The 18,606-nt window shown below is 36.0% G+C and overlaps 2 protein-coding genes and 1 non-coding gene across 4 annotated transcripts; 1 reads left to right on the top strand and 2 right to left on the bottom strand.

Annotated features, from left to right (window-relative positions):
* Nucleotides 1–236: 236 nt before the first annotated feature.
* On the bottom strand, nt 237–2,485 carry LOC120775343 (vacuolar protein sorting-associated protein 33A). Its single transcript, XM_040105488.1, has 3 exons — nt 1,147–2,485; nt 958–1,089; nt 237–899 (listed from the first exon to the last, which is right to left on the bottom strand). The coding sequence occupies exons 1-3, from the start codon at nt 2,404–2,406 to the stop codon at nt 492–494; spliced, it is 1,800 nt and encodes a 599-aa protein (XP_039961422.1). The 5' UTR covers nt 2,407–2,485; the 3' UTR covers nt 237–491.
* Nucleotides 2,486–3,308: 823 nt separating this feature from the next.
* On the top strand, nt 3,309–7,362 carry LOC120774970 (gamma-tubulin complex component 2 homolog). 2 transcript variants are annotated; one of them, XM_040104860.1, is made up of 12 exons: nt 3,397–3,461; nt 3,624–3,776; nt 3,853–4,003; nt 4,069–4,563; nt 4,652–4,780; nt 4,836–5,089; nt 5,160–5,650; nt 5,712–5,883; nt 6,012–6,186; nt 6,240–6,386; nt 6,627–6,731; nt 6,943–7,362. In XM_040104860.1, the coding sequence occupies exons 1-12, from the start codon at nt 3,397–3,399 to the stop codon at nt 7,159–7,161; spliced, it is 2,556 nt and encodes an 851-aa protein (XP_039960794.1). In that variant the 3' UTR covers nt 7,162–7,362. The 2 variants fall into 2 exon arrangements, with proteins under 2 accessions (XP_039960795.1, XP_039960794.1); XM_040104861.1 differs by lacking the exon at nt 6,627–6,731 and having other exon boundaries at nt 3,309–3,461.
* A 488-nt stretch (nt 7,363–7,850) lies between these two features.
* On the bottom strand, nt 7,851–7,923 carry Trnar-ucg. The gene has a single exon. It is a non-coding gene; the product is annotated as a tRNA-Arg (tRNA).
* Nucleotides 7,924–18,606: the final 10,683 nt, after the last annotated feature.

The following is an 18,606-nucleotide window of genomic DNA, read 5'->3' as shown; positions in this document are numbered from 1 at the left end:
TTAACCATAATATTTTTGACAAATTGATTGATAATATAGAATTTCAAAACTTCGGCTAAAATACAGTTGGGTTGGAATCTGTATCAGCATATGTGTGTGCTTCCGTTAGTGACCGATGTGCCGCCCTTCCGTAGCGACAACGCAGTTATTTCTTGATCACATTTAGCAAAAGTTGCATACATCCTTTAAACTTTGTTTTGTAAATAATTATTTCAATTCATTCAATAAACTGAGGATTGCAAGAGTGGAATTAATTTCGCTACCACGATAGACAAGTCTAAATATACATATAAACGGGTCCCCCAAAATTATAAACAAGATCTGAAAAGTGCAGATGACATAAAATAGATCTAGCGATAATGTTAAAAGAACATATAGATAGGTACTTACATATATACCTTATTGGGAATATATTTATTTTAATTTACAATATACATATATTTTTTGTAATTTATATTAGTAATATACTTTAGCAATGCACGTTTGTTTGATTATGTCATTAAATCTTTGATGAAACTATGCTTATTAATAATTTTCGTGGTGGCTATAATAAATTCAACATTATTATCCTCTTGCTGTGATAGAAACCTTAGCGCTGCGATTTCCGCAAAGGTACAACCGCCCACAAAGAATACCAAAATAATACGTGGAATGTTCAGAGCGGAACCATCTATAGGAGTAGATGAGTTGTGACGACCGCTTATGCCTATTAACTGAGCTTGGAAATCTTCAAATGTTGGACCTGGTAAGTTATTAATTTGACTCTTCAACGTTTGCCATCCCAGAGGTTTCAAAGTCTGTTCTACGATGCGAGCAGTTAGTGGTGCATAAAAACTATGCACATAACTGATATCCTTTGGCTCTATTTCAACGACATCTTCCACTGTTAAACTAAGAGTCTAAAATAAAAAAAAAATTATGGTATGTTAAGTAATATTCCGATTATTTATTACTGACCTTGCGTAATACCGCATAAGCACGGGATTCTGATTGGGTGTACAAAAGACCAGCCTTTTCCAAATTACTTATTTTAAGCAGAACATTTAATCCGTACACCTGAACTAACTCACGTTTGTAATAATTCAAAACCTGAGGAAAAAATATAAATACCTTATTTAAGAGACACATTTCTAGATAAAGCTTTACCTTCTCTTTAAATCCAGAAGCCGCCGAACATTGCATCGACATTAGTCGTAAAACATTTTCAAGGTCACTCTTTTTCGCAATCATATCTTCAATATACGCACTGGCTTTGTCTGTGTCCTCGCACATCATAAACTCTTGCTCGGCTGCCAGATCATCGGAGAATTCGAAAGTATCTACTTTTTTGCGAATAATTTCTGCGATTGTTGTATGCACTGCCACGGATTGTTTTTGCGCTAGCAATGCTGGTAATTTGTCTACAAAGCGTTTCATATCCTGCACCGAAGTATCCTGCGCATTTGTGTTCATTTGCGCACTAATCTCACGAGCATTACGGGCTAAAATTTTTCCAACTTCATTGAAGTTTTTGTTCCTCAATTCAGCAAATAATTTTTCACCAGAATTCATAAAGAATGTTTTCTTGCCGGCGACAAATTGCGTTTGAGTAGTGTTTTGCTCGTCAGCACTTGAGAAAAGTTCTGCTGGCAGAACAAGTTGATTATTTTTTATGCCGAAAAATTCATCAATTAAACCTTCATAAGTGAGCTGTGTTGCGACAGCACTTAAAATATCTATTGAACGATCAAGCAAAATAATTTGATCTATCAAACCTTTATCCCCATTCAACATTTTTTCTTCTACACCCAATTGTTTTGCATGCTCCCATATTCTTTGCGAATGAATACCCTTTCCATAGATTTTGGGTATTTGTCCATAGAGCCGTTGTAACTGCACTAAACCTACAGCTGCTTGATACAACACTGTTGGATCACCATCAACTGCTACATCACGATAAGCAAAAGGTAGTTCCATAGACACAGTATCCACGTCCAAGGGAAAGAAGTTCCATTCTAATTCTTTTATTTGTGTAAAGTGTTCATACACTTTCAAATTTTCTAAATGTTTGATACATAAGCATGATCGCCTTGGCACAAAAAAGATGTGAAACTGTCTGTTTTTATCCAGATTCTTTTTAACATGTTCAGCAATTATGTCCATAATTCGGACATGTGTTCGCACAATATATATGATGTTAGATGCATCCCGAGGTATTTGTGCATCCAATTTTAATTTGAGAAGCTTAATATTCCGTTCCGAAAAAAGCGAAGGAGAAGCAATCAACCCAATAGGTCCCAGAATGTCTTCATCTAATATTAGAAGTTTGGATCCATCAATCTGCTCTAAAAGATTTACAATCTCTCTGCATGCTGCCTCTTGCAGCAATTCAATATTTACACGCCGGCTTTGAAGATATTGGAACATTTGTACGAATATATTAATATGTTGTTATTTTTACTTAAACGAAAACAAGGCGTTTTTCGTTGCCGAAAAACAGCTGATAAACATCAAGTTTTTCTTAATGTTAGACCGTATTTACACAAGAAGAATTTTGTTGCTCATTATTAGGAAATTCCAACTGAAAAAATTCCATCAATCCAACCAATCGACTCCATTTCTGTTTGTAAAAAAAATTTCAAAATGTAAAAAAACATTTCGACAGATTTGATTGTTTGTCGAAAGTTTCAAAATCTAACAAATCAAAAATGCACCAAAAGCGTTAAGATGGACAGTAAAAGGGTAATCATCGCGTTATACTATGTATTTATAATTTGGTATTGCTAATAATCTTTGATAGTTTTTGGAATTAGAAATAAAGACAAGTGTATAGTCACTAAATTGGGACTTTTATTTAACAACCCAGTAATCTAACTCAAGAATGAGTTACAATGTAGACGATTTATCAAGGCATCCGTTACAATAAAATATAACGTGTTGCCCGAGCACAAACGATGATAATCATTATTAAAAGATAAAAATAAAGTTGCATTACTTCACTATATGAAATTTGTTGATACATTCATGGTCACATCTTTCACAACCCAAACCGAAAAGAGCACGAAAACCTTTATCTCTATCATTGATTGCTCCACATAAAAAAAACTGTCGTTAATACAATTACATATAACAGGTGATTAATTTTTTCTCATCGATAGCAATGTGTTAATTTTTCATGATAAAAAATTAGGTAAAATATTTGTGAATGATGGTGCACACTTTTAAGAACTCCATGGAGTTGAGCCTTTATACGATATTAAGTGCGGCCAATACCATATTGTTTTCTTTTCTAAACCAAAATTTAAAGAGCGTACGGTCATGATTTTCTGAATGGGCGATAAAAAGTTGGCTTAAGTTTGGTTTAATTAATGATTAAAAAATAAATTTGCGGACTTTGTTCAAGTTAAAGGAAAAACTATGGAAGTGAATTCTACGACGGATCCCATGCGGGTAGCATTAAAAACGCTTATACAGCATTCAAAGTGAGATTTTTGGAACTATATTTGTGACAGCTGCTGTGAATTGTTTACTAAATTGCTAGTAGTAACAAATTGTTGTTATAGAGCGGGTTGTTTAAAATCCGCTATTTTTAATTTGTTTTTATTCAAACGTTATTTAGAAAAAATATATATGCAATTTTTTAGTGCAACTTTTACTGCTGATGATGTGCTACGGGAATTTCGTACAACAAAAGAGAAGCGTTCCAATCGGAAATTGTTGAAAATTTTGGAAATAATTTCAAAGAACCAAGCAAAATCCGCAGAGCATTTGGTGGAAGCGGCAAAGTTATTAGAGAAGTATATATTAATTATTATAAAGAGGGATACTGAAGCTATGCTAATAAATAAAATTTGTACTATTTTTCCCCTTAAGAAAAGACCCGTTCTATTGCTTGTTAAATTTTCTAAACCATTACTCGGACACAAATATAATGCAGTCCATACGAAAAAAAGATATATCAACTTCAACACCATTGATAAATAAAAAAATGTTTGAAACAGTTACCCCAGATTGCGTATCAGAGGTATGTAACACAACGTTAAATAAGCATTTATTGTTTTCCTTATTTTATATATTCACGTATTACAGATTAAGGAACGTGTAGTTCAAGCAGCTACTGGGTGTGTAACGAAACCAGTGCAGAATAGTTCATTAAATAATGTCACCGGCGGACACTCTCCAACTACTCCACTATTTCCGCCATGCAACAAGCAACATGCTGAAGTGCCTTGGGATTACCGCGCACTTGATAATCTACAGTTTCCGCAAAATAATATTCTCGCTATTCCAATTAACAGTCAGGAAACGCTGCTTCTCTACGATCTGATATACTGTTTAACAGGTATGCGCGGATCTTATATCACTCCAATTGAATGTATGACCAGTGGCCGAAATCCCTGTATTAAATTCATGATATCTGAGCAAATACATAATTCATTACGAGACATCGCTCAGGAGATGCTGCCATTAGCCTCATACTATACATGTATAGAACAGTTTATTCAAAATGCAAGCTTGACAGAATGTGGTCAAGTGCTACAGGCTTTTAGTGAGGCATTAAGCAGTTTAATACACGATTATTATGTAAGTTTATTAAAAACTAAAGTTTAATCACAAACATTTTCCAATATGAAAATATTTTTTTTATCTACAATATATTTTATAAAAAAAGTTGCTTTTGGCCCAATTGGAAGCAGAGTTGAATGCTGGAAATTTAACAGTACACAAAATGCTTTTTTATGTTCGACCCACTTTAAATACAATGGAAGTTTTGGCCGGTGTGGTGTCCGATATTCTAGAGGTAAGTTGACTAAATAGTAAAGTTATGCCTTAAATTGTTTTTGTTTTACAACCAGAACGAGTTACGAGGTGGTCAGGCGCTGACGCTTCTTTTTAATAAAATCAGTGCTTTAACTGGTGATGAAGAATCGCAAAAGTTCGTCATTCAATTAACTCAATTAGCGGCAGTACCGTATATGGAAATTTTGCAACTGTGGGTCCAAAAAGGAGTAATTTGCGATCCACAGCAGGAGTTCTTGGTGGAAGACAATGAAGTCATTCGTCGGGAGGAATTACCCGAACATTATTCGGCCGATTATTGGGAAAAACGGTATTGACATGTCATATGGAAATATTGTTGATAATTGTAGAAAATATATTAATAATTTATTGCCTTGCAGATACACAATACGCCGTGAACGCATACCATGTTTTCTAGAAAAAGTGTCGGATATAATTTTGCGTACGGGTAAATACTTGAATGTTATCCGTCAGTGTGGCAAGAAAGTGACTCCTCCGCAGTTGATGAATCTGCAGTTTTCACCTACAAATCAAAATCACATCACCGTCATTCAAAATGCATACCGTTTCGCTTCAAAGAATCTCTTAGAAGTGCTGCTTAAGGAAAACGATTTAATGGGGCACCTGATGTCTGTCAAGCGCTATTTGTTGTTGCATCAGGGCGATTTCATAACACAGTTTATGGATGCATGCGAAGATGAACTAGCAAAGAACGTAGATAAGGTGTTGCCAATGACATTGGAGAACTTGCTGGGGCTCACATTGCGTTTATCTTCTGCTAAACACGATCCATACAAAGACGATGTGCACTGTGAATTGCTAACATATGATCTAGTTACGCAAATGTCGAAAATTATGAATAATGAAGAAGGTGCATTTCTTGGTTTGTGATCGGTTTATTCAAAATTTTAATGCACAAATATTCCATCTAGAATATTGGCTATCCCATGACCGACTGGATCTTAATGGTTTGGAGTGCTTTGCTTTTAGATACGAAGTGAAGTGGCCGGTCTCGCTTGTTTTGAATCATATAGCGATTTCAAAATATCAGATGCTCTTCAGACAGTTATTCTATTGCAAACACGTTGAGCGTCAGTTGTGCAAGTAATTTGATAATTTTTAATCTATAGCTTTTATTAATATAGTTTTAAATAGGTATTGTTAACTATAATTAAACTATAAGGAAATAGGCCACTTTCTTATACACTTTGTTTGCCATTTTTTTGTTTTAGAATATGGAAGGAGAACTCAATCGCCAAAAAATTTTCGCCTCAGGCAGCGGAGCTTTACCGTTCCGCGTTTACCTTACGCCAGCGCATGATGAATGCTGTTCAAAATCTTGAGTATTACATGATGATTGAAGTGATCGAACCGAATTGGCACATCTTCATACAAAATATGAATAAGGTATAGTGAGAAATCAAAAATAGATTATAGAATATTAACTATTTTGATTGCAGGTTGAAAACGTCGATGAGGTGCTTTCATTTCACCAGGACTTTCTTGACTCCTGCTTGAAGAATTGCATGCTGACCGACACAACCCTACTTAATCGCTCCATCTTCAAACTGTGCAACATTTGCTTAAAGTTCTGTGAATTTATACAGGTAAAAATGCCCAAAAGATAGTGGTAGCAACTTCAATAACCGTCACATAATTGTTAAAAATATATACTTGTTTTAGCTTAGCAAGTAGTAAGTAGCTCTAAAATAAATAACAAAGTTATTTCTTAACAACTCAAATATGAGTATATACGTATGTGCATGCTTCTTTCCTTATTCTTATACATATTACTTTTACTCGTGCATAATATTGTCCATAATCTTGTTTTCCGATTGCTTAAAAAGAAATCCCAACGTTTCTTTCTTGATGCTGAGCTTAAGTCTATGGTCTGCGACAGCAACGACGAGGAAAATTCTGATTCGGATGTTGATATCTCGAGTCAGAAGCAGGTACAGACGAATTTACATTGAGACATCTTTTCACCCTGTATTTTCTAACAATCATTGTCATATTTTTTTGTTGTTTTTAACTATATAGTATTAAGCTCTTGATATATGTATGTCCTTTTTGTATTAAGTTTTCGATGTTTGTCTTTTGATTTATACAAAATCGGTTTGATTTTGAACAATTTCTTTAATTCTTAATCTTTTCACTTTCAAGTCCGAGTCATCGTTGGCACCGAACGATACTTTCTCGGAACGCGTCAAGCGCTTTGATCTGGAATTTACTGGCTTGCTTATTGGACTGCTAAAGCAAATCAATGATGTGGCTTCGGACAATCCCTCGGATCGGTTTATAAATCTTGTGCATCGTATTAATTTTAACTCGTTTTACAATCAACAAATGGATAAATTATGTGCTAAGGATTCGATGATGTAATACCAAGTGTCGTCGTTGAAGTCTTTTGACGCTGTTTACTCACTTCTAAAAGTCTCCTCCGCTTGTTGTTTGAAAACATAGCTTATGTTTGTATGTCTTTGATTAATACTTCGAAATAAACACCTTTGTTTGATTGTTAACTAAATATCATTTAAATTTGTATTCGCAATAAAGCAAAATAAATACTCATTCGTTAAGAAATGGTATTTGCCTTAATCGCTATCACATTCAAAATATATTTTAGAAGCCTATGTTATAACGAACGAAATATAACGGCGACACCTCTCACGCATCGCATCATCTAATGGATTTATTGAGAGAATGCTTCCGTGACCGCCACCAAGATCGTGTGACATCACACCGTTGGACTTTGTTCTGTGCCGCTTCGATTCAGTCATTTGAGCAAATCATCATACATGTAATTCGTCAGTTACCGGTCGAAATGCACCAACGAGTTCATAGAAAATTGTACTCAACGGATGGACTATCTAAAACGTAGCCACGCGACATTTGTAAGAGATAATCTTCAAAAAATAAATGCCAAAGAGTGTTCTTTCGAACGATAATAATCATTTCCCACCAAATTTGGAGTTCCTATGTTTTTTTTAAGTAGGGAACCTAGAAATGGAGCACCCTTTAGAAAAAATAAAATAACTTGCAAATTCACTTATTTAAAAATTTGCTGTAAGCGACCGTGACAGGACTCGAACCTGCAATCTTCGGATCCGAAGTCCGACGCCTTATCCATTAGGCCACACGGCCAGATAAATCAAACCCGCTAAATGACTCATATGTCTACATAGAACACCAGTTAGTCATGTTTTTGTGCTTTTGTTTTGCTTTGCAAAAACAGATTCTAAAACGCTTACGCATCCATACTTGCGGCGTTGTGTGGCGCAAAAATAAAAAGTGCATAATTAACATGTAAATACATTCCCCTTATGAAATTTAGGTAATAATAATATGTCAGTAGTTATGTTGAAAGGTGTGTCCTAGAAATTAACGACCTTTTTGGCAAAGGCATAAAATACACATTATTTTAACATATATTTGAAATGTATTATTTATTTAAAATAGTTTCCATTAGACTCAATGCTAACGGGTGATCCGCGATCCGCTCACGCGTTAGTCGTGTCAAGCTGTCATGTTAATTATGTTCAGTATTGTTTGGCATTTAATCATGAAAATACTTACGGCTGAACAATATTTATAAATCATTAATTTTTTTTACGAAAAATTTATATTCTGTAAAAAATGTGTTCCGCGCGTTTCGCTCAAATTATGGTCAACGTAATCCGCCTACTAAGCGTACTTTTCCAACACCATCATTCATCTTAAGACCCAGCATTCATTATTGGATAATATTCGACCGAATAGACCACGTCCAGCACGCAGTGAAGAATATATAGCAGTCGTAGCTGATAGTGTACAAGAAGACCGTGGAGAGTCGATTTGCCGTTCGCAACAACTCGGACAGACGTATGAAACGACTTGGCGCATTTTAAGTCGAGATCTTGAATTGAAAGCGTGCAAAATACAGCTTGTGCAAGAACTGAAACCGCTCGACCTGCCCAAGCGACATCGCTTTGCTCTATGAGCTCTGGAAAACTTCCTAGAAGATGCGACGTTTTCGAGCCAAATTTTATGTAAACAATTAAAATTGCCACATTTGGGACGATGAGAAACCTGAAGAGATTCAAGACCGATTCACCCAGAAAAATAACGGTTTGGTGTGGTTTGAGGGCCGGTAGAATCATCGGTCCATATTTCTTCAAAAATGATGCCGGTGAGAACTCAATCGTCAATGGCGACTGTCATCGCGCCATTACATCTGGCTATTTGATGCCAGAAAATGAAGCTTGTGATCTCGGCGACAATTGGTTTCAACAAGACGACGCCACTTCCCACACATCGCATCAATCAATGAATATATTGAGCAGATAATTTCACGTTTTGGGCTGGTCGACTGGCCACATAGATCGCGCGTTATCATACATTTAGAATTATTCCTGTTGGGATTTGTAAAGTCTATGCGGACAATTTCGTTTCAATTCAGGCCTTGGAGCAAAACATCATGCGTGTCATTCGCCAACAAGTCGAAATGCTCGAACGAGTCATCGAAAATTAGACTCAAATGTGTTATCTGAGACATAGCCATGACCAACATTTGAAAGAGATAATCTTCAAAAAATAAATGCCAAGGAATGTTCTTTCGAATAATAGTAAACATTCCCCATTAAATTTGAAATTTGTGTGTTTTTCTTTAAAAAAGTAGGGACATGATGGTATGCTAACGCTTAGTATGTATGACATTTAGAGGAATGCTCTTCAGCACATCGATTACGCCTGCTTGAAAGGCAGGGATATTCTAATGAAACATTTTATTCGTATTGGCTTCCGGTTTTGGAAATAGAAAATAATCTCATGGTGGTAGATCAGGCGAATACTGATTGTGATTAATGAAGAATTCCTTTTTTTCATAAAAACTCGTTCATTTGTTTGGTTTTCATTTAATGCATGTGGAACAAAACTTTCTTTTATGCGAATCTTCAGTTAAAATTCTACAAATAGTGAAATTTGTTTCGATACCAATTACTTCACGGACTTTGTCCACCAATTCAGCAGTTAAGTGCTCCTGACCATTTTTTATTCCTATAAACCTCGAACGAACTTGGGTAGAACTCATGCAATCATCTAATCTATCTATTCAAAGAGTAGTGTACTTGAATACTTTGGGTTTACTGATGTATAGTGTTGAGCAAAAGAGAGAGAACACAGTACGAAAATGATATATTTTTTATTCATTTCATATTTAACAACAATACGGTCTGAGTAGGCAATTGAGAACTAAAGACCTCTCTCGACGAACAAAAACCAAATTTTATAAGTCACTTATTATTCCCGTCCTGCTATATGGTGCAGAGGCATGGGCCTTCCGATTTCTTTTGCCGGAACGAATTCGATGAACAATAGCACGTTCTATGTACATATATTGACTTCTAAAGCTTGAGGAGAGGACTTGCTAAAGGTCAATGCCTTCAAATAAACTCACAAGAAGTAGTCGAATGGTGTTATTTAAAAGATTTGCAGAAATGTGGAATAAAAGCTACAGATCAAAATCAAAAGTTATGCAAAAAAATTCGAATTGGTTTGCACAATATGAATATACTTATAATATTAAGTCGACAATCATCCGTATTGAGTCAAGATCGAGGACGTCCTAGATTAAGTCTGGTAGAGTGCTTAAAGAGAACGAAGCGGTGAAGGATAGCAGATTTAGCAGAACTCGATGTGTCCGCTGCTGATGATTTGCATTTGGCTTGTAGGGAACCGAATCCGTCAATCTTTCACCTTTCTGTAGCAACAGGTTGCAAGAGTATAAACAATTTGTGAGATATGTTATTAAACTTCAGAGGGCGTCTATTTCTATTAACGGTATGACACTTGTGCCCTTAAATGAGCAAAGTTGAATAAATACTTACGCTATCTTCCATAACCCAAATATAAAGATTTTCAAACACCAACATATACATACATATATAGTTGCCCTTATACCACCCATATCGTCAGATTTCTCAATGAAACTCCGGATGCATATTTGTATGTACTTTGTGTGTAAAAATGCGTCGTGATGCCAAAAATTGATATATGCGGGTCAATACTACTTCTAGCTCCCACATACATACCTTATGTACGAATTTCCAACCTACGGTTGGCTTGATACCGTATATCGGTCAATAAGCAATATAGAAATAAAATGAATGTTTAATATAGGATATACTATAAGATATGCGAAGTCTGAAGATGTGTGAATATGTCAGCCAGAGTGTGAGTTATCTTCATAAAATTGAGTGGAAACATCTTTTCTAATGTACTCGAGTAATGACAAGAGTTAACGCAGTCAGTTCAGATCTTCTCCTAGCCCCAATATACCCAATCTATCGATTTCCGAATTTTCGCCTTACCATTTATACATTAGTATTAGTCAAAATATGTGACATGTAAACATAATGTGGTTTAACGCTCGTATCACTAATATAATAATTTCCGATTCTTCGATTGCCTTTTCCTCATATTCTCAATATATCATTATATATTACATTACATTTAGTCCCTCTGGATTGAGTTAATACCACACATATACATATATACTACTACTTTGGGAAATTATTTTTTTTTTAGGTTGGTAGTACTGTCAGTCACATTTATGTCAAATTTCATGTCAAAATATTGATTAGTGTTTGAGATACGTGTCGTTTTTTGAGCTGCTAAAAGTGAGTTTTTCGTTTTCTGCGATGTCGAAATTTGTTGAGCAAAGAATTTGCATTAAATTTTGTTTACGGAATCAATTTTCTGCTGCGAATACGTTGAGGAAGGTGCAGGAAGCCTTTGTTGATGAGGCTATGTCTAAAAAAATGTTTACAAGTGGTATAGTGAGTTCCAAGCCGGCCGTGAACGTGTCGAAGACGAAGATCGTCCAGGGCGACCATCAACCTCAACCGACGAAGCTCACGTTCAACAAATCAAAGATTTGGTGTTGAAAAACCGTCGATTAACAACTAGAGACCTTGCTGATGAAGTTGGCATATCGAAAGGCTCAGCCAATACCATTTTGAAGGATGTTTTGGGTCTCAAGCGCGTCAAATCTCGACTGGTACCGAAAATTTAGAATTTTTTGGAAAAAAGGCGTCGCGTTGAAGTGTGTGAAACGATGCTTTCCGACTACCAGGGTGTCATGAAACGCATTATAACTGGCGATGAGACTTGGATCTATGCTTACGACCCCGAAACAACCGATAAATCGAGCGAATATCGTGCCAAAAGAGAGCCGAGACCAAAAAATCGCGCCAAAGTCGCTCAAAATTCAAGGTCATGTTGACTGTTTTCTTCGATTATAGTGGTGTTGTGCATTATGAATTCCTTCCAACCGGTCAAACAGTCAACAAGAAATATTATTTGAACGTTATGCGTCGTTTGCGTAACGCTATCCGCCTAAAAAGGCCGGAATTGTGGAAAGACAATTCTTGATTTTTACACCACGATAAAGCACCATCCCATACTGCCCTCGTAATTCGTGATCATTTCGCCAATAACTCAACCCTGTTCTGGCGCCGTGCGACTTCTGGCTGTTCACCAAGCTCAAAAGACCGCTCCGAGAACACCGTTTTTATACGATAGAGGAGATTCAAGCCGCAGCGAAGACGAAACTGAAGGCCATCCCGGAAAGTGACTGCAACCAGTGTTTCGAAGATTGGAAAATCCGTTGGCATAAGTGCATTGCATCGGGAGGAGATTACTTTGAAGGGGATGAAATTGATTTGGAAGAATAAATAAAGAATTTTAAAAATAAATACAATGTCACCTTATTTTTTGGGCACAGGTATATATGTGTATCTCATTAGAATTAATTAGGTTGATAAACATCGCAGAGGCGAGCAAAATATAGTAATGGAACTAAGTGACTCTACGTATAAAATAAGTTAATAAAATACAAAATATGATTGTCATACATTCAACATATTTTAATATAAACTTTTAACATGAAAGTATTTCTGCGTGTTTGAACACAAATTGTGACACTCGGTTAGAATTGAAGTTAGCTCTTCCTTAGTGGTTTCTGATTTTTCAATTTGGCAAATGTTCTGTGAGTTATGACAATGTTTTCGTCTGGTTATGCAGGCACTATTTTTCGGAATTTTAATTTTTCTCTTTGTTGGCTTATTCCACACTTAATCATCAAAGCCAGGTGCATAAAATGTATTTCTATCATACATGATATCTATAGCCCTGTTTTACTCCTATGTCTCCTGAAGTCCTTTAGTTTTCGGCACTGATCGGCTTACATATATGTACATCTGAAGTCAGTTGATCAAAGACTATCCCATTTCGGTGGGGCAACATCTGGTTTGCAACAATTTTAAATATACAAATTTTCTTATTGCGAGAAAAGCCCACCAATCAAGAAGTTTCAACTCTAAAAAACTATTCACTCTGAGCCACATGTTGTTACTGAATAAAAGCGTTTAATTATTTTGCACATAGATCCGGTTATCCAGCCCGTCTATATTTAATATACACCGACAAATGCTGAGTTAATGCTTATTCGTCATAATTGATTTTCGATAATTCATGTGAACATACGAGTAAATTGCCAATTGAACGAGAACCTCTGTCAACTCCACCAACCGCCAACTGTTTGATGGACGCATCGCTGCATACTACATAGTATAAACTTATGTATGTATGATTGTGTGCACATGAATGTCCCTACATGATATTCTCTTTGATGTTACTTCCCATTCATATTTTATTTGGAAGGTAATAAATGTGTTTGCCAATCCCCCACATTAAGTGGCGAATATTTGGCATTTGTACAGATGTCCACCCTGAGTATCATTGAAAGGTAATGGTTACGATTTTTCAATGAGAATATAAGGTAAGCTGAGTTCGTTACTACTACAAGATGGGCGGTTGTCTTCAGTTCGGGTTGCGGTAAGTTCCATTATTATTGAATATTTTTTTTGTATAGCAGTGTATCTTCAGAATTAAATTTTCCAGTTCATCGTGGCCCCGCCTTCTAAATGGTTTGCTGCACTTATCATCCAAAGCTCTAAAGCTATACTTGTAATAATTAAATTCTAAAATTACAGGGTTTGTCCGGAAAGTAATAGGACTGATTTTCTTCCGCCGCGACTGTTCTTCGGAGCGTGCGCACACTAACTGGATTCGGTAGAGGGCGTTCCTAGCTAACGAACGAGCGGCTCGTCCATTGTCTTCGAGCGCCTGGGGAACCAGCACAAACATTTTCGCGCTACGTGTTTCTGTGAGTGGTGCAAGCCGAAAATGCAGCGTTCGTTCGAGCAGAGGTACGCGATTAAATTCTGTGCGAAACTCGGTAAATCGGCGACAGAGACATCTGATATGATTAAGCAGGCTTACCCAGATGTTGCTTTAGCAAAAACTGGTGTGTTTTGGTGGCACCAGGCATTTTTGGAGAGCCGGGCTTCTCCTCGCCCAAAAAAGGGATGAATGAGCATATCCAAAGGGAAAACGGTGCTCATTGTCTTTTTTAACCTCAAAGGACAAACTGGACAAACCGTCAACGCCAAGTTTTACGTGGGAGACGCTTAGAAACTCAAACGAAGGGTCAATCGGGTCCGACAAGACATCGCAGTCGAATGGAAGTTGCACCACGACAACGCCCCGGCTCACACCGCCTTTCTTGTGAACAGCTACCTAACCAAGGCCGGCATCCCAACGCTTCCGCAGCCGCCCTACAGCCTAGATGCCATAAAAGGCCGTTGAAAGCAAGCATTTTGAGACGAAAGAGGGGATCCAAGCAGCATGCACCTCCGCTCTCAAGGCTATTCCGGAGAATAACTTCCGTGACGCCTTCAATGCTTGGAAATCGCCCTGGCAGCGCTGCATCGACGCAGAAGGAGCATATTTTGAAAGTTTTTAAGGAATAGTAACGATTGGTTCAATAAAATTTTTTAAATCGACTGAGTCCTATCCTGTATACTGATTGAATTGAATTCCCATATATCTAATATATATATCTAATCTTCCGGGGGACGTTGTACCTCATATATCAGCCAATATGGAGTTATCCAAGGAAAATGAGAAAGAGTTTTTTAACAATTGTATCCTTGTCAAATCAGAATTTTCGAAGATTCCCCTGACAGGAAGCATTTTATAAGTATTTTCTCTGTCATAAATATACACCGCTTATAATGATTTCCGTCCTTCCACCTGACTTTAAACCATTCAGATAGGTCAAAATGTGAATGATTGTGATTTAGCTCCGAATTAGAATGGAATTGGTCTATACTTTGGTCGAAACTTCAAATCCTTAATACAATAAATTCCGATGCTCTGGTTGACGTTTTCGCCAACAACTCAATTTAGCCTCTTCGGTCAAGTTGATATTATAATATATACATACATATAACAGCATCTTAGTTGAAGATATTTTCAATATAAAATTTGCTGACGCGAACCGTCTGCGCAAGCTATAATTTGAGTAAAAATTAAGATATCTTAATGAGCAAACGTGAAGACGTGTTTCTTGGCATAAGTTAAGACGAATTCGTAGATGGGTAAATTGGACCACTGCCACGTCCATAAAACGCCTTTAAACGGAAATCTATAAATTGCTATAACTAAGCACTAAATTAGGATATAAAATTGTAATATGAAAGGGGCACCTGTGGGCTAAACATTTTGAAAAAATGGGCCTTACCCGTCCTCCTAAGCCACTTAAGGGAGGAGCCTGTTTATAGGGGCTTCAAAAAACAGATTTTTTTGAGGACTTTTTTGGGAGGAAAAAAAATAATTTATTAAAGCGAAATTTCCAGTGTTTATAGTTATATATTTAAACATCTTTCACAAATTTTTTGGATATGAAATCTTTGATATTCTGCCTTTGGGAAGCAATTGCCCGATGCATCTCGCATGTGCATTTTTTCGGACGGTGGGCAGGATGCAGGTCGCAATTTCTATATGAAAATTCAAAGGGATTCATATTTTTTAATAATTTATCGTTTAGTTAAAATAAGAAAATTAAAAAAAAAGTGTAAAGTTTTACAAATTTTTAAAAACTTGAAAAAAGTGGGTTTTGAATAAAAAAAAATGTTTCTTTATGTTGTTTAAAAACATGTTGAAACTTGACTTTTCTTATTTTGTTTTTAATTTAAATAGAAGATAATTTAATGCCAAAGATAACAAACTTTGACCCAATTCCATACGACGTTTAGTTTTTTTCAATCCTTAGCGCCAATTAAAAAAAATCCAAAAAATGAAAAACCGAGAAATCGCGCATCAAAGTTTTCGCTTCTTATGACTTTGGGGATATATTCTTAGATAATTTTTAAAGAGATTTAAGCAAAAAAAAATTGATTTTTTGAAGCTTCTAAAGCAGGCTCCCTCTTAAGACACAATATCTAAATTCGCTCAGGACAAATAAGTTGAGCATCCCAAACGAAACTCTAAAATTAGATGAAATTCGGTGATAACCCCGCCCACTTCCCATATAACGGTTCGGTTAAAAGCTATATAAAGCGATAAATCAATAAATAAATACTCCCGAGGCATTAAATGCTGCACACGATATACCGGCACCAAATTTGATGATGGGCATGACACCACCTACATTTCGGTGAAAAGCCATATCTAAGAACCCACTCGTCCGATATTGACCAAATTTGGTATATGTATAATGTCATTATGTTACCAGTGCAAAAATGAGCGAAATCGGATTTGGCTTGGTTGTAAGTCTACTTCCCATATAACACAATTTTAAATTCCATTGTATTCTTTCACATTCCAAAATGCAAATCAATCGCCAATAATTGTATCAGGATTAAACTTTGTCCTAATAGTGCCCTTAAAGTAGTCCATTTTATTACCCAAAATCGTCCAATTCGGACCAAAACTATTCAAGTTCTCAAATACCGGATATACGAACTTCATTACGAAAATATCGGTCAATTTCTGAGATATATTATACAAATTCGGAGAGAATCCTTTTCTAATAATAGCATGCCTGTATGTCAAAACTGCGTTGAATTGGATCAATAATTTGTTTAACCTCCATACACCTCATAGAAAGATTTTCAAACTTCCAGTTAACTTTATACCGCATATATCGGCAAATGTGTTAGTTATTTTAATAAAATTCTAATGAAGGTGCAACTTTGTGCCGAAAATGGATAAAATCGGGTGAAAACTTGCCGTAGACCCCATATACCTTACAAACCTTATTTACCTGAATTTATTTCCCTGACTTTGATCCTGATAAGTTGCAAGAGTGTGAAACGATCGGTTACATTCGAACTTTGCCCTTCTTACTTGTTTTGACAGCATCTGAAAGAATTTCGACGGTTTTAATTTCAGCAAATTGCAAGAGTGTAAAATGTGCGGTTACACCCCACCTCTCCATACTTGTGTTATACATATCTACATATATCATTACCATTAGAATATACAATAGAGATAAACAATAGAGATTATAGCACAGACGAGATTCAAACCGATTTTTTGTGGGATAAAATTAAGCAAAAAGACGTATTATTAATTATCAAATTTGGTATAGTCCAGGCAGAAGAAGTTCGCATCGTATTAGGTTTGGGGTCCTAATTAAGGCTGTAATTGGTGACCGACTTGCCGCCTTTTCGTACTTACCGTCCGAATCAAACGAAATTTGTTAAAAGTTATGCCCCTAGTGACATTGAAGAAATCAGCTGTTCTCTTTTGTCTACATTTATGGTTTTGCACACATTTAACTTTTCAGTAATAATTTTTCAAAACGAAAATCTAAATATTAACAAGTAAGGATGGGCTAAGTTCGACTACAACCGAACATTTTATACTCTTGCAAATTGCAGGCATCAAAGTCAGGGAAATACTTTCAGGTGTAAAACGTCAACGTGTATAACTTATATGTATATATATATTCAGTATAAGATTTGTTAGGAAAACGAAAATTATTATATGTGCTATATGGGAGTTGGGGTGGTACCCACCCGATTTCATCTATTAACTATAATTATAGTCAGCCACATACTAAAAGAATGTCCATGGGTTATATTAAGGTACCTCACATACAATCACCAATCATATAGAGTAAAATCACCCGGAAGTTCCAAAATCTTTACATTAGGTGTACGGGGACTCAGGGAAGTACTTATTGACCCGGTTCAACCCACGCACACAGAGTTAATATTGTCAGGAAAGGATTCTCTCTGAATATCAATTATAAATCTGCCACAGTGACCAATATTTTCGGTAAAGAGTCAACTATAGGTACTGGGATCTAAATATTCAGTACATGGGGTCTGGACAGTTTTAGTTGGATTTGGGCAAATTTTGTCTCAGGCGTATTTAGTTATTGTTTTATTGCGCTTTTTGTAGTTTTTGACAGTACCATTATATGGGGAGTGGGGCAATGCCCACTTTTTCAAAATTTTTTGCCCACTGATATAGAATTTTGTATTGTTACAAACATACATTATTAATAAAGAAATTCGGAAATTTTTGGAAAAAATAATTTAAACTCGGCCATTGCGACGCCATTTCCGGTGAACACTCGAAAAAAAATGCGCTCGGGAGGGTAACTCCTTACAGGATCATCTAAAGTGAAACAATACGTGTTTTAGTTAAAACCTTAACATAGAACATGGTTCAAAAAAACAGAAAATTGGATTTTTGGCAGATATTTCTACAAAAAAAGGAAAATTTCAGTGGAAATTTCGCAACATTTTTTTTCAAATAGTTGTAATCGAAAAAAATCACTTCGTCCAAATTTTAAAATTGTATCTCAAAGACCTGTGTAAAATTTCATGAAAAACAGTTGAGTAAGAACATAAAAAAATCGATTTTTTTAAACCCGTAAACCCATGTAACCCCTTAAACAATAACACATGCCAAATTTTGTGAAGATATTCG

This window comes from Bactrocera tryoni, chromosome 4 (genome assembly GCF_016617805.1).
Source record: "Bactrocera tryoni isolate S06 chromosome 4, CSIRO_BtryS06_freeze2, whole genome shotgun sequence".
Classification (NCBI taxonomy): domain Eukaryota; kingdom Metazoa; phylum Arthropoda; class Insecta; order Diptera; family Tephritidae; genus Bactrocera; species Bactrocera tryoni.
This window is presented reverse-complemented; position numbering and strand designations above follow the sequence as displayed.

What these genes read in the sequence shown, in the direction of transcription:
- LOC120774970 (XM_040104860.1), top strand. Translation starts at nt 3,397, where the DNA reads ATGGAAGTGAATTCTACGACGGATCCCATGCGGGTAGCATTAAAAACG. An exon ending in GTTTAATACACGATTATTAT is followed by an intron (nt 4,564 to 4,651) that starts GTAAGTTTATTA and finishes TTATAAAAAAAG; the next exon opens with TTGCTTTTGGCCCAATTGGA. An exon ending in ATATCTCGAGTCAGAAGCAG is followed by an intron (nt 6,732 to 6,942) that starts GTACAGACGAAT and finishes TTCACTTTCAAG; the next exon opens with TCCGAGTCATCGTTGGCACC.
- LOC120775343 (XM_040105488.1), bottom strand. Translation starts at nt 2,406, where the DNA reads ATGTTCCAATATCTTCAAAGCCGGCGTGTAAATATTGAATTGCTGCAA. An exon ending in CTTCTGGATTTAAAGAGAAG is followed by an intron (nt 1,090 to 1,146) that starts GTAAAGCTTTAT and finishes TTTTTTCCTCAG; the next exon opens with GTTTTGAATTATTACAAACG. An exon ending in CTTATGCGGTATTACGCAAG is followed by an intron (nt 900 to 957) that starts GTCAGTAATAAA and finishes TTTTTATTTTAG; the next exon opens with ACTCTTAGTTTAACAGTGGA.